General features: G+C 56.1%; 1 protein-coding gene across 1 annotated transcript in view; it reads left to right on the plus strand.

The window, feature by feature from the left end:
* MPRIP (myosin phosphatase Rho interacting protein) overlaps positions 1–12,620 on the plus strand; it is a 244,564-nt gene that overhangs the window by 177,801 nt on the left and 54,143 nt on the right. The window contains exons 4-5 of the mRNA XM_046676267.1: positions 4,120–4,271; positions 9,439–9,523. Coding sequence (XP_046532223.1) covers positions 4,120–4,271; positions 9,439–9,523 — 237 coding nt within the window. The remainder of the gene's footprint in view (positions 1–4,119; positions 4,272–9,438; positions 9,524–12,620) is intronic.

A 12,620-nucleotide genomic window follows, 5' to 3' on the forward strand; every position in this document is an offset into this window, starting at 1 on the left:
CTGCAAAGACCAGGAAGAAAAGGCACCAAGGAGGGCCCAGACTTGTTCTGGGTGGCCCAGTGGACTCCAAGTCCCTTCACCACTCTGACCCCCAGCTTGCACATCTGTAAATTGGACCTGTAGTGATGCCTACTGCCTGAGGCTGTCGTCAGGGTGAATGAGTCAGTACCTGTAGCTACATATTTAGAGCTCTCCGTGGCCCCCTAAATGATGAGTATTATTCCTGCTGCCGTGGTTCGTACTGAAAGGTAGATTCGTCTTTGTGCCCAGCCTGGAGTGTCCTGAGCCCCTGCTGCTGGCAGTGTGCAGGTGTGCTGGCTGACTGCAGTCATCAGTGGAGTGCTTTTCCTCTCCTTAAGTGGGTTGTAGTGAGCATGACAAAACAATAATACAGAGTGCAATGCATGTGGTAAAAGTATTGTGGCGTAATTTTCCGTTTCCCATACGTGTGCACGCACAGATGTGTGTTCATCCCACTGTGAAACCCGCTGTTCTCTGTCGGTCACAGTCAGGTGAGTTTGAGAAATACGTGAACTGTTGCAGGACTTCACACAGTGGATGGGGTTGGGCTTCACCTTGAAAGGCACTTTCTGACCTTGGGATTTTGTGATCACTTCTTTACCGTGGGGGAAAGCCTTTGTTTCTATGGGTCTCTGTTTTCCTTTTCCTTCTTCTTCTTCTTCTTCTTTTTTTTTTTTACTAAGGGAAGCTTTATTTCTTCCCTTCCAAATCTTGTGCCGCCCCGCCCCTTTTTTTTTTTTTTTTGGCTGAGGAAGACTGACCCTGAGCCAACATCCACGCCTGTCTTCCTCCATTTTATATGTGGGACACCTACCACAGCATAGCCTGCCAAGCGGTGCCATGTCCACACCTGGGATCCGAACCGGTGAACCCTGGGCTGCCGAAGCGGAACGTGCACACTTAACTGCTGTGCCAACGGGCAGGCCCCACTCCTCCTCTTGTTTGCCTGAGGAAGATCAGACCTGAGTTAACATCTGTGCCAGTTTTCCTCTACTTTATATATGGGACACCAGCATGGCTGGTGAGTGGAGTGGGTCCGTGCCTGGGATCCAAACCCACGAACCCTGACCACCGAAGAGGAGCATGCAGAGCTTTAACCACTTGGCCATGGGGCTGAGACTTCTGTTTTCTTATCTGAATGAGGGAGTGGGGAATAAAGTGGACAATTCCCATTCTACCCAAGTCTTGCCTTTGAGCCATGCTGCCTCTGGTTCTATTAAGCACAGCTGCCTGGAGGAAAGGTTCCCTTCTTGATAGCTCTAAATGGCCCTTCTCTGTATTTCTGTCCTGCTTTCCTCTTCTTTCTCTCTGGCTCTTAGAAGCCCACCTTCCAAACTCCCAGGATCCAACAAGAAATGGAGGAGCCTGTTCTCCCTAAAGTGTCCCTGCTTGGGCCAGGGGTGGGGGTAGAGGCCCCCAGGCAGTGAGGCTGCCATAGCAGGATCTTCTGAAGCCAGCCTCTGACAGGTGCCCTGGCCCCAGCGGGCAGAAGTTCCTTTGGCCTCTGGTGGGCCCCGGGGGCAATGACAAGGAGGAAGGCTGGGTTCTCAGCAGGATGTGGTCACATCCCTGGAGAGAGGCCCTTGGCTTGTGCCCTCTTGCTTGGTCACCTCATGCTTAAAACAGTCTTCAGCCCTGTAGCAGCCCTGCCATCTTAGCTAGTGTGGTTTGCAGGCCAGAAGAGGGACAGAGGCCCCCAGATGGTTGGAGGGTCATCTAGTGACATTGCCAGGTGAGGACTGAACCCATTAGTTGGCACCATGGCAGACTCGGATGGCCTGCAGACAGCCATCCCTTTTTTTAAAATGAAACCAGGAAAACTAGGTGACACTCAGCCTCTTGGGAAGCCTGGATTCCTAACCTCTGGAGGTGCAGAATCAGGGCAGGAAGCTTGTCAGACAGAGCTGGCTTCTCTGCTGGTGGCGTTGGGACAAGGGGTTCCCTCTGGCTGGATTTGGGTTACAGCCTAGATATTTGCCCTTGCTCTCCCAGTACAAGGTCCAGCCTAGCCAGGAAATGGGTCGCTGAGGAGTATGTTCTCTTCCCCTTCAGAATGCTGAGAATGCACGTGCATGTGGCCTGCTCCTGAACAGAGGTGAAGAGGGCCGGCGAGGCCTGGAGGCTGTCTGGAGACCCTTGATTGAGTCTCCTCGAGCTCTTGTGGGTGCAGGAGATGCAGTTAGGTGCAGAGAAGTGAAGGGGCAAGTGGGGGTGGTGGGGGTGGTCAGTGAGAGGGTGCACTGGACCAGGGCATGGCATTCAGTCAGTGCGTGGCAGAGCGCGGTGTCACAGCAGGGGCTGCTGTAGCGCTGGTGGTCGTGGTGCCTCCTCCCTCAGGCGGCGCTCTTGAGACTGGGGAGGAACCATTTTCAGGGCATTTGTCAGTGTGGACCTGGACCAGGGTTCCAGGGTTGCCTCCTGTTGTGACCACTGTTGACTCTCTGCTCCCTCTTCTGCACATGTAATAAAATAAGATTAGATAATGCCTGCCCCACAGTCGGTCGTATTTATGGAGGCGTGAGAGAGGTGGTAATGGCAAGATCTGACACACAGGAGTAAATAAACGCTCACTTCCTTCAGCCCTAGCTTGTTATGTCTTTGCCTTTTATCGACACTTCTGAAAGCTTTTCTGGAAGAAGGTAAAGGCCTCATTTCACACCTAGGGAAACTCAGGCCCAGAGAGGTGATTGGAAATCTTGCAGTGCAAATCTTGCAGTTATAGGTCAGCCTGGAAAATACTGGGAAGATCATACGCGCTCCAGCTGGAGGGGCCTGGGAGCTTCCTCCTTCCTTTCATTTAGCGGACGAGAAAAGATAATGGGTAGTAGTTGGTCTGCGCTTGGCATCCACGCCAGACCCAGTGTCCTGATCTTGAGGACAGGCGCCTTCCCTCTGCCTGAGGCAGGGAGCTCACAGCTGGGTAGGGTAGGGCCCACTCCCAGAACTCCAGGAGGGAGGCACCCCCAGCTGGCCACTGTTGGCCTTTTCTTCCCCTGCTGCTTCTCCAGGGCTGCTTCTCCAGGAGTGCGACCAAAGCAGTGCCGGGCTCTTCAGGGAACTCAGTGGGAAGCTGGCAGCTGCTCCAGAGGTGGGGTGGGAGTCAGAGTCTGCCCTCTGGCTGCCTGGGGTTCTGGCCAAGGCTTCCCTCCTTGTGAGAGCCGTCAGCGAGCAGCATTAAGGTAGTGCCTCGCCTGGCTCCGGAGCAGGAGCTCTGTGCATGTGATGTGGGGGCAGCCAGGGTGACCTGTCTCCTTCCGAAAGCATCCTCACGTTAGGGGGAGGTGAGAGGCCAGAGGATATAGGGTTAGCACAACATCTCTAGGAAGGTCATTTTGGGTAACGCTTCATCTCAGTAGGAATTTCTTAAAGCTTTTTCTTATTTTTTATTTCTATACTTATTTTCATTGTCTAACAGCTTTTGCTGTCAGAAAAGGGGAAAAAGTTTTTATTTGTTGTTCCAGCGCTGGCCAGGCAGCCTTGTAGCACTCCTTATGGGCAGTCCTGGAGGGTGGCAGTGGGTCACCCACCCTGAGTGGGCTTGACCTACCTGTAAAGCATTTAGGACATGCATGGCTCCAGCCTGCCAGCCCACAGCCTGCCTGCAAGGATGTGGCTTCTCTGTGGCTCCCTCCTTGCCTCTAAAAATAACCTTGCTATTTTGAAACCACCTTCTCTGGAGCTTTTTCTCACTGCTCTCTTGGATCAGTAACCCCTCTGAGATCAGGCTCTTGGCTGCCTCTGTCATCCAGCTGTCCTCACAGAGCTGTCCCCTTCCTGTCTCTCCCCCTTCCCCAGTACTAGCTGGGATATTGTTTTCCAACTAGTAAGGAATGTCCAGCTGGATGTTCTCTGTGAAGAGCGGGCCTGTCGCCACTTCTCCCTGGGGATGGGTAGGTGGGAAGTGAGGCTGCGAGGCTGGGGCGTACCCTATGCCTTTGTTGTAATTGGGGGTCCACGAAGCAGCAAGAGGGTCAGGGGCCTGCCAAGAAGCAGCAAGAGTCAGAAAGAACTGGGCATGCGGGGACAGTCCATGCTGCCTTACTCTGCCCCTTCAGAGCTGTTCTCTGAGTGACTCCCTGCCCTGTCTTTTTCTTGCAGCCCACAACCCTCCCTCAGGGCACCATCAATATGAACCAATGCACGGACGTGGTGGATGGGGAGGGCCGGACAGGCCAGAAGTTCTCCCTGTGCATTCTGACCCCTGAGAAGGAGCATTTCATCCGGGCAGAGACCAAGGAGATCATCAGCGGGTGAGTCTGCTCTGTGCATTTTGGGAAGAGGCACTTCCTAGCCACCTGCAGGTCCTTGAACCAGGTCCCTTTGGCACAAATTGGGCAGAATCACCATCATTTTCTTCCCCAAGTATGTCTCCTCTTCTGAGTCCCCTCTCTCCGTTCACAGCGCCACCGTGTGCCCCGTCACCACACCAGAAACTAATCTCACCCTCCATGTGCCTTTTCTTCATCCTGGTGTCTGCACACTTCCCAAGGCTGCCCCCATGCATGCTGCTTACCAGGGGGCCTCCCTCTGCTGGCACTGCCCTGGTTCCAGGGCTGCCACACCTTCCTTAGGCTTCTCACTGGTGTCCCTACCTCCATTCTCACTGCAACCCAACCTTCTGTTACTCAACAACAAAGGACTCAGTCCCCAAAGCACGTCCAGCCTTGCCTCCCTCCTGGCTAAAACCCCATCACCTGGAAGCCAAGTCCAGTTTCCTTGGTGGGCCCCTTCCCCGTCCTGCAGCCTCCCCCTTACCACCCCATGTCCCTCAGCACTGAGCTGCTTGTGGCCGCACATCCCCCTGTTGCCCCCCACGTCTCAGCCTTCACTCCCGCCCCTCCCTCAGTCTGGAACACCCCCCCCTCTCCTCTACGCTGTTAGCATCAGCCTGAGTGTCCACTCTTCCAGGACGCCCTCTACCAGGAGGCCCTGGGCTCTGTCAGCTGGCTCTTAGAAAAGATGGAGATTGTCTGCGTGCATGTGCAGCTTCCTCAGCCAGTGGGAGGCCCTTGAGAGTGGACGCTGTGTCTTGTTTCTTGTCCCCAGTTACCCACACACAGGAGTTACTTCAGTGCTGCTGCACGCCCTGGCTTCTTTGTCTCAGTGGAAAGAAAAGAAAGTCTCTGGGTCACCCCGCTCTCCTGATCATGCCCTCTGCAGGGGCTTAGGGGAAGCCCTGGGAAGTAGAAGGGGGGTCTGGATTTCCAGATGGCTGACAGTCCGGGGAGCTAAGCTCCGTGATCCTGAGCCCATGCAGTGTCTGCCTTCTGGGAGCTCCTGCCCTTGGGGGCTCTGTTACCAGCTCTGTGGAGCCCAGCCACATGTGGTCCATTCCCAGGGAGCAGACACCGTGGGCCTGACTGGGAGCTCGGGCACAAGATCTTGGAGAATCCCTCTTGTCTTTTAAGAATGAGGAGACAGATGAGGCTGAGGCGGCTTTGGGAGAGAGTAAATCCAGGGGTTAGGGGGACCGTGTTGATGACTGCAGCGCAGAGTAGAGGGAATTAGAATGTGAAGCCTTTTGTTTTCAACAACTGAAGGACTTCTGTGAGTGCTGGCCTTGGTGTCAGTATCTCGGCTATAGCCCCAGCCCAGGCTGCTGCGTGAGGAAGCGAGAGCACGGGCCAGAAGGTCCCCATTGTTGATGGAGTTCAAATCTACACCATACTGGGGGTGGTGCAGGCAGCTGGAGCCGTACTGCAGAGGGCCTGGGCCCACACTGGGTGCCAGTTCGCTCTGGGCTCCTCCCTGGAGTGAGGCATGTTTGCATTTCTGATTCCTGGGGGCAAACAAGAGGACCACTCTGACTGCTTCCTGATCTTAATCCTAGAACCATGCAATTTCAGAGCATAAAGGGCTTTTACAGAGCCCTCATTCTACAGTTGGGAGACTGAGGCTCTAGAAATGAGGGCACCTGAACGGGCATCCTCCAGATGTGAGTGGCAGCATGGAACAGTGGCACTTCCTGGTTTACACTTGCTGCAGCGGCCTTGTCTGGCAGGCACATCTAGGCTGACGTTCCACTGCCCAAGTGGAGTCCTTAGGGAGATCTAGCCCTCCCCCAGTCCTCCCCTCAGTAGCTGGGTCCCAGGGAGGGGTCTGGGTGACAGGTGGGATGGGAAAGGTGTGTCTCAGGGCCCTAGGACAGGCTAGGGAGCGTGTGAGCTGGGAGACCAGGTCAGTGATATAGAGGTGCCACGTGACGTTGAGAGAGTGATGATGTCTGGCATTTGACAATGCTTCCAGCAGGTGGCCTAAGCCCTACCACCAGGCACTTGGCCCAGGCCAGGGGTTCTGGGCTCTGTCCTGAGCCCCTCTCCTGTGGTCACTTCTGTATGCATGTATGAGGCCTGCCATTCCCATGCAGCTTGGGTGGACAAGGTTGTCAGCAGGCCCAGATACCAGATGAGTGTGTACTTGGGGTCCTGCATGTAGGCTGGGCAGGCCTGAGGGTGAGAGGCTTGTGCAGTGGCCTAGTGGCATACCCAGAGCCAGAGCAAGTCACCTGATGCCTTTCCCCTCCTCCGTCCTGGGTCTGGGCTGCTCTCGTTCCTACCCAATAGGCAGGGCTCTCACGGAGGCAGCCTGCCGCTGGGCCCCTCACCAGGACCCTGCGCAGCAGCTTCTTCATCTGCCCCACCGGCTGGGGTGCCTGGGCCTGCTTTAGGGAGTCACTGGGGCAGTGTGCCCTGGGGACAGACTTCTGCCTCCGTCTGCTCTCCCTCCTCTGCCTCTCACCTCACCTTCTCAGACGGACCCCTTTGCCTTGGCTTCCTTTGTAGCCTCTGGGGTCTCGCTGCCTGGCACAGCTCCTTTGCTGAGTAAACTCATCTGTGGACTCTGGGGCCCTGAGATGGGTCTAGGTGCTCGGGTCCCTAAAGAGGTGCAGACACTTCCTTCAGGCTGCCTTAGAGGGGGAGGAGTTGGGCACAGTCTATCCAGCCTTCTTTCCGGGGTCTTCTCTGAATGGATACCTCTAAACGGCCTGAGGCAGCCACGTTTTCCCCAGAGCTGGATGGAGAGAGTCAGTAGTTCCCTTGCCTGGTTCCTCAGCCAGGAGGACACCTGCAGGATGTGTGGAGCACAGCTTCACACAGCTCTCTTAGAGGAGGTGAGCTTTAGGCGGGAGTTGGCAAGGGGGACTCTTCTGTGCCCTCCTGCTGGGCTGGGTCTCAGCTTCCCCTCTTCTCTCTACCCCTACCTTTCAGCTCTGTGCCCCCTATTCTCACTCATCTTGGCTCTGCCTTCAGAGTTGGGGAGCCTGCTTGACCATGTCCCTGATGACCACATCCACCACCAAGCCGTGTCCACTTTTGCCCCTCACCTCTCTTTCTTGGGTATATTTTAACATTCACACATCTGGATAATGTTAGATGCTTCCTCCTGGGCTTCTGTGAGAAATTCGAGTGCAAGGGGCACATTCTGTCATCTGTTCTTGGGCCTGGCATCTCTTAGCCTCCAGCCACAGCAGCACTGCACAGGGACTGAGGGTGCCTAGAGGGACTGCCCATGCTCCTCCTGAGCTTCCAGCCTTGTCCAGGCGGCACAGGAGCTTCAGAAGCTCCACTCATCAGCAGGGCAACTGCAGTGCAGATCTTCTCTCCTCTCCCTCATGGCCTGGCCTGCACGGCTCGCAGATTCGCCAGTTCATTAGTTTCCACTTGGCAGCAACTAGGCCAGTCTGAAGGGGCTCAGGCCACCCCGAAAGGCCTGCCCCTCCGCACCACACTCCTCGCACTCCTGGGGCCCTGGAGGACGAGGTGACTTTGCCGTCTCCTCTCCCCTCCTAGGTAAAACTCTAAGAGGGGCCTTCTGCAGGCGCAGTTCTTTGGAGTGCCCAAAAGACATTTCAGCCTTTAGGGCGGGCCGGAAAGCAAGTCTTTCAACCCCACAAGCAAGTGAACTCCTCAGATCACATGAGTGTCGCTCCCGGAGAGTCTGCTCACCTGCTGGCTTTGCAGATACAGTTGTAGCCTCCTTCTTGCACACAGAGTGACCCGCAGGACCTATGCCTCAGGTCTCTATGGTACAGGTGATTGTTCGTTCTCTCAGCAAATTGAGAACTACCTGCTCTGGACTGGTGATTTCCCACACCCAAACCCACTTCCCCAGCCACCAGCTGTCAACCCACAGCCAGCATAACCCTCCTGAGGTTGTCCCAGAAGGCCAGTGACTACAACCGACTTCCTTCACCACCCCCTTCTCCACCCCAAATTAAAGAAGCACCTCCAAGTGCTAAAGACACAAGCCCTTCTCCCTTCCCCAGGCTTGGGATGCTGGTGGTCCTTGCAGCCCCCAACCAGGGTGCCAGCGGTGCAGACTCCACCTCGCATTGCAGCTCAGCCACTGCCACCAAGCCCTTGGCATAGGCTGGCGGCAGGCCCAACGTGGACCCTAGTGTTCTGGGAAGAAGTAGACCGGAGTCTCCTGCAGTACCTTCCCCTCTGGAGGAAGCAGTGGGGCTGCCTTTCACCACCGTGCCCCCTCCCGCCTTCTGCTTCTTAGTCCTCTTTGTCCAACTCTCCCAGATGTTATGAAGCCCCAACAAGGCAAACAGTGGTTATGTCATGGCCTAATCTAGCTCTTGGCTTTAGAGATGAGGAGACTGAAGTCCAGAGGGCCTGGGAGCCACTCAAGGTTATGATTAGAGGGTAGCAGAGCCAGATCAGACTCTAAGCCTCCTGCCTCCAGCCCCTGTTCTCTTCATACTCCCCTGCTGCCGTCCGTGCTACCAGTCCACAGTGGACCTTCCGGCATGCATGCCCTGGTGTGGGTCCCGGAGCATGTCTGCTGGGCCTTCCCCAAAGCCGAGGTACCTGGTGCCCTCAATGTGCAGGTGGGCGCAGAGGTCAGTGAATGGGTCTGGGAGGTCAGCTAATCAGCCCCTCGAAGTGACCTGCTGTAGGGAACTTTGGTAGCACAACTCCTGGTTTCCTGCCTCAGTAGCCCCAAATCCCAGTTGTAGCCCATCTGTGCGCTAGCCAGATCTGCTCCGGGAGGGCAGTTTTAGAGCCAAGTCTAAGCCCCAAAGATAGGGTCAGTAATGGAAACAGTGACGGTCTCTGTACTTTGTGGTCAGGCCTGCTGCTCTGCCAGGGTGGAGCCTACCTCAACCCTAGGCCAGCCACAGGGCCCTCCCTGCCTACCCTGTGGTCATTGCACGGTCAGCATCCAGGCCTGGTCCCACCACAGCCTGTGCTTGTCCTAGGCTGTGCTGCTGGCACTTCCTGCCCCAGCAGTGGCAGGCTCTAATCTGGGCAGTGCTCTGCCCTGCTTGGGTGTCCAAAGGCCTGGCCACTGGGTGGGTGCCTCCAGTCCGGAAGTGTTAAGCCTGGTGCCTGGACCACCCAACAAGAAAGGGTCCTAGTTCCTGAGAGCAGGGGTCTGATTCGGTCCTCTCTTCTCTTCTCTTCCCAGGTGGCTGGAGATGCTCGTGGTCTATCCCAGGACCAACAAACAGAACCAGAAGAAGAAGCGGAAAGTCGAGCCACCCACGCCACAGGTAGGCAGTGGGTTTGCCAGGTGGTGTCCACTTCGTGGTTTCAGAGATGAGGAGCTGGGGCAAAGTGAGAGTACCCCAGAAGATTCAAGGGCTTCAGGACCCAGCCTAAAATTAGGGGTGAGGGAAGGAGTCAGGTCAGGGCTGAGGTGGTCCTCAGCCCTGCACATTGTCTCCATCCTTACAATGGTCTGTGGGCTACAATCTGCATCCTCCTCTTCAAGCCACAGGGCAGGACCCACTACAGGGATAGGGTGGCCTGCTTGTGTGGTCTGGGGCTGCCCCAGGAGGCTTCCAGCCAGGGGGCAGGTGCTGAGCAGCAGTAGCAGAGCGTGTGTCTCTTCCCCTGGCTGTCCTTCCAGCTGCTGGGAAGCAAAGAGCATGCCAGGAGGGGTTGCTGGCTGCACACACTCCTTGTGCGCCACAGTCCAAGGAAGGACTCAGCTCAGTTCCACTTTCTACACAGAGATGATCTTGCAGAGAGCAGGCTGAGCAAGGGGAGCCAAGTGAAGGGCTCTTCGGGGACCCCACCCTTGCTCTGGGGCCTTGACCATAAATGGAAAAAATTGGTGCTGGTCTTGATTTTTGTGCCCCTGCTCTGACTCCCATGTGACCAGAGCGGGAGGTGGCTGGGGTGGTCCCACCAGGTCCAGTCCTTCCCCAAAGACCCCTCTCCACTTCCTTCTCTTCCCCAGCCAGTGTCCGGGGGCTCAGGGCACCAGGAGGGGTTCTGAGCCTCAGTGAACTGATTTGCAAAATGGGCTTGTTTTGATCCAGTTATAGGATTATTTGTGAGCTTGAAAGGAGGTCTTGGGCCCAGTGTGGGTGCTCAGTAAATGTTATTCCTTTCCTCTGCGCTCAGGCTTCACTGTTACCAAGTGTTCTTGCCTGATCGAGCCTTGCAGTAACCCTGAGAATGAGCAGAGTGGAGATTGGGGGTCCCTTGGGCGTCTTGCAAGGCCCAGAGCCTGGCAGAGGTCCAGGCATAGCAGAACATGGCTACCCCCAGGGTTCAGCAGTCCTTCCTGGTGCTCTCTCCTTCACTGAGTGGCAGAGATCAGCCTGGGTGGAACTGGGTCCCCCTTCTCCTCTACGCCCCCCGGGTCTCCCCTGGATGTGCCTGCCCTGGGCTGCTGCACACACCCTCCTACTTGTAGAGTGCAGCTCTGGGCCTGCTCTCAGCTCATGGTCATTGTCTGCCCTCTGTCTACCCTCCCAAGGAGTCCTAGGCTAGCATCCTCTGGAAGGTAGTGTCCCTGGCAAAATCGAATGGGAGTTGTTTCTGGAGACTGAAAGTACAGCTTCCTGCTGGGGAACAGCAGACACACATGCAAATCCCCCAAAGCTGGCTGGTTTGAGAGAAAAAAATCCCAGGCAGAATAACAGCGTTTAGGGTTACGCTGCGTTTCCATAGTAATACCTTGGAAATAGTGCCGTAGCAGACCTCCTGCCTCCAAATAAGGCAACTACATGTGCAGGAGACACGTTCGGCCCAGACCAGGGAATTTGATGGTGTTCCTGCTCCCTAGCCCTTCCCTCCCCTGTGACGTCCCTTCCCCCCAAATAATGCTGGCCTTGGCCAAGCTTCACCTTGTCTGTTGGTAGCAGGAGCCATGTGATCACAGGGTGGGAAGATCCCCCACTTCCCTGAGGGTCTGTTAGAGCCCGGGGGGTCTGGGGTCCCAGCCTCTTCCACTCAGCCCCTCCCGAGCCCCTGCAGAAGCCAACCTGGCAGTCTCTTTTCCTTTGCCCCTTGCTCCTCAGAGCATCACGTTGAGGCTGCTGGTTTCTGGAAGCTGTGAACTTTCATCAGGGCCACGCTGCTGTGAGTCAGTCTCATGGGGTGAGGTGGGGCCTTTCCAGAGGAGAGTTGCTGATCTCTGGGAAAGCCTCCCTTCCGCAGCCTGATGCCAGAGTCATTCTAGTGCGCCAGAGGAAGCTGAGGGGGAAGCCTAAAGCCTTTGGGGCCCCCGTAAAGGCAAGAACCCAAGACCCCATACCTGGCCTCTGTCTCCATGGCCTGGGAGTTTCAGATCAAACCAATGGGGAGCTGCTACACCCCATTCCAGGCCAGAACCCTCCTTCTCATTGGGTTCCTGCTCAGTTTCTGTGCCCAGGAAGTAGAAAGGAAGGCTGTCGATGAAACCCCTTCCAGAGAGGGGGCCTGCTTAGCACATGGAGGTGACGGAGGCGGCTTGGCCCGGGCCTGCCTTCCTACCCTATTTCCTCTTTCCTCTTGCTTTGAAAACTCTTTCTGAGTAGCCAGATAAATAGCACAGACTTCATTATAGCGTTGACATCCCTGAGCAGTGCCGCTGTCCTGGCTACACAGGGACATAGAAAACCTGGTGCCTCCACTCCTTCCTTGTGCACAGGCACTCAGGGTCTCTGTCGGCATGAGCTCCAGCATCCCTCTCCGCCACAGTGGTGACAGTGTGCAGAGCGGTAGCAGTGCCATGTGGCCCTGGCCTGGCCTGTGAGGCATCTTACTTTCCACATACCTGCTTTGGAGAAGAGAAGCAACTTTACCTAGAGACCAGGCTTCCTCCCATCACCCACGCAGCCCCTCTCCTGGAAGCCAGCATGGCTTTTCTGCTGCCAGACTGTCCTTCAGTCCCCACTGACTTGATCAGGCTTTGGCTGCTGTTCATGGCCCCCAATTCTCTGGGATGAGTCCTCCAGAAGCAGGGAACGTGGGGAGGGATCTGGGGATGCAGCCAGCCCTGCACAGGTTGGGAGGCCCTTGGTGTGGGAAATGCATGCATTTCCCTTGCATTTCAGGCCTGGAATTTCTTCTGCCTCTTGGAGATCCCTGCCAGCCCACCCTCTCCCAGGTCACCCCAAGCATCAGAGAGGGGTATGCATGTGCCATAAGCACTTCACCCACGGTGTGGAGCTGAGGGCACCAGCATCCAGGGCCACTTCTCTCACAGGCACAGCTGCCTACCCTCAGTCCAACCTCCCCTCCACAGAGGGGCCCTATTCACATAGTGTCCCAGGTATCCAAAAAGGGGAGGGTGGGTGAGGCCAAGGGTTGGCCTCAGCTTGGGTGCAGCACGAACAGATGCTTTGCATTTACTCCAGGGGGGCACATCTCAAT

Source organism: Equus quagga, chromosome 11 (assembly GCF_021613505.1).
Source record: "Equus quagga isolate Etosha38 chromosome 11, UCLA_HA_Equagga_1.0, whole genome shotgun sequence".
NCBI classification, from domain to species: domain Eukaryota; kingdom Metazoa; phylum Chordata; class Mammalia; order Perissodactyla; family Equidae; genus Equus; species Equus quagga.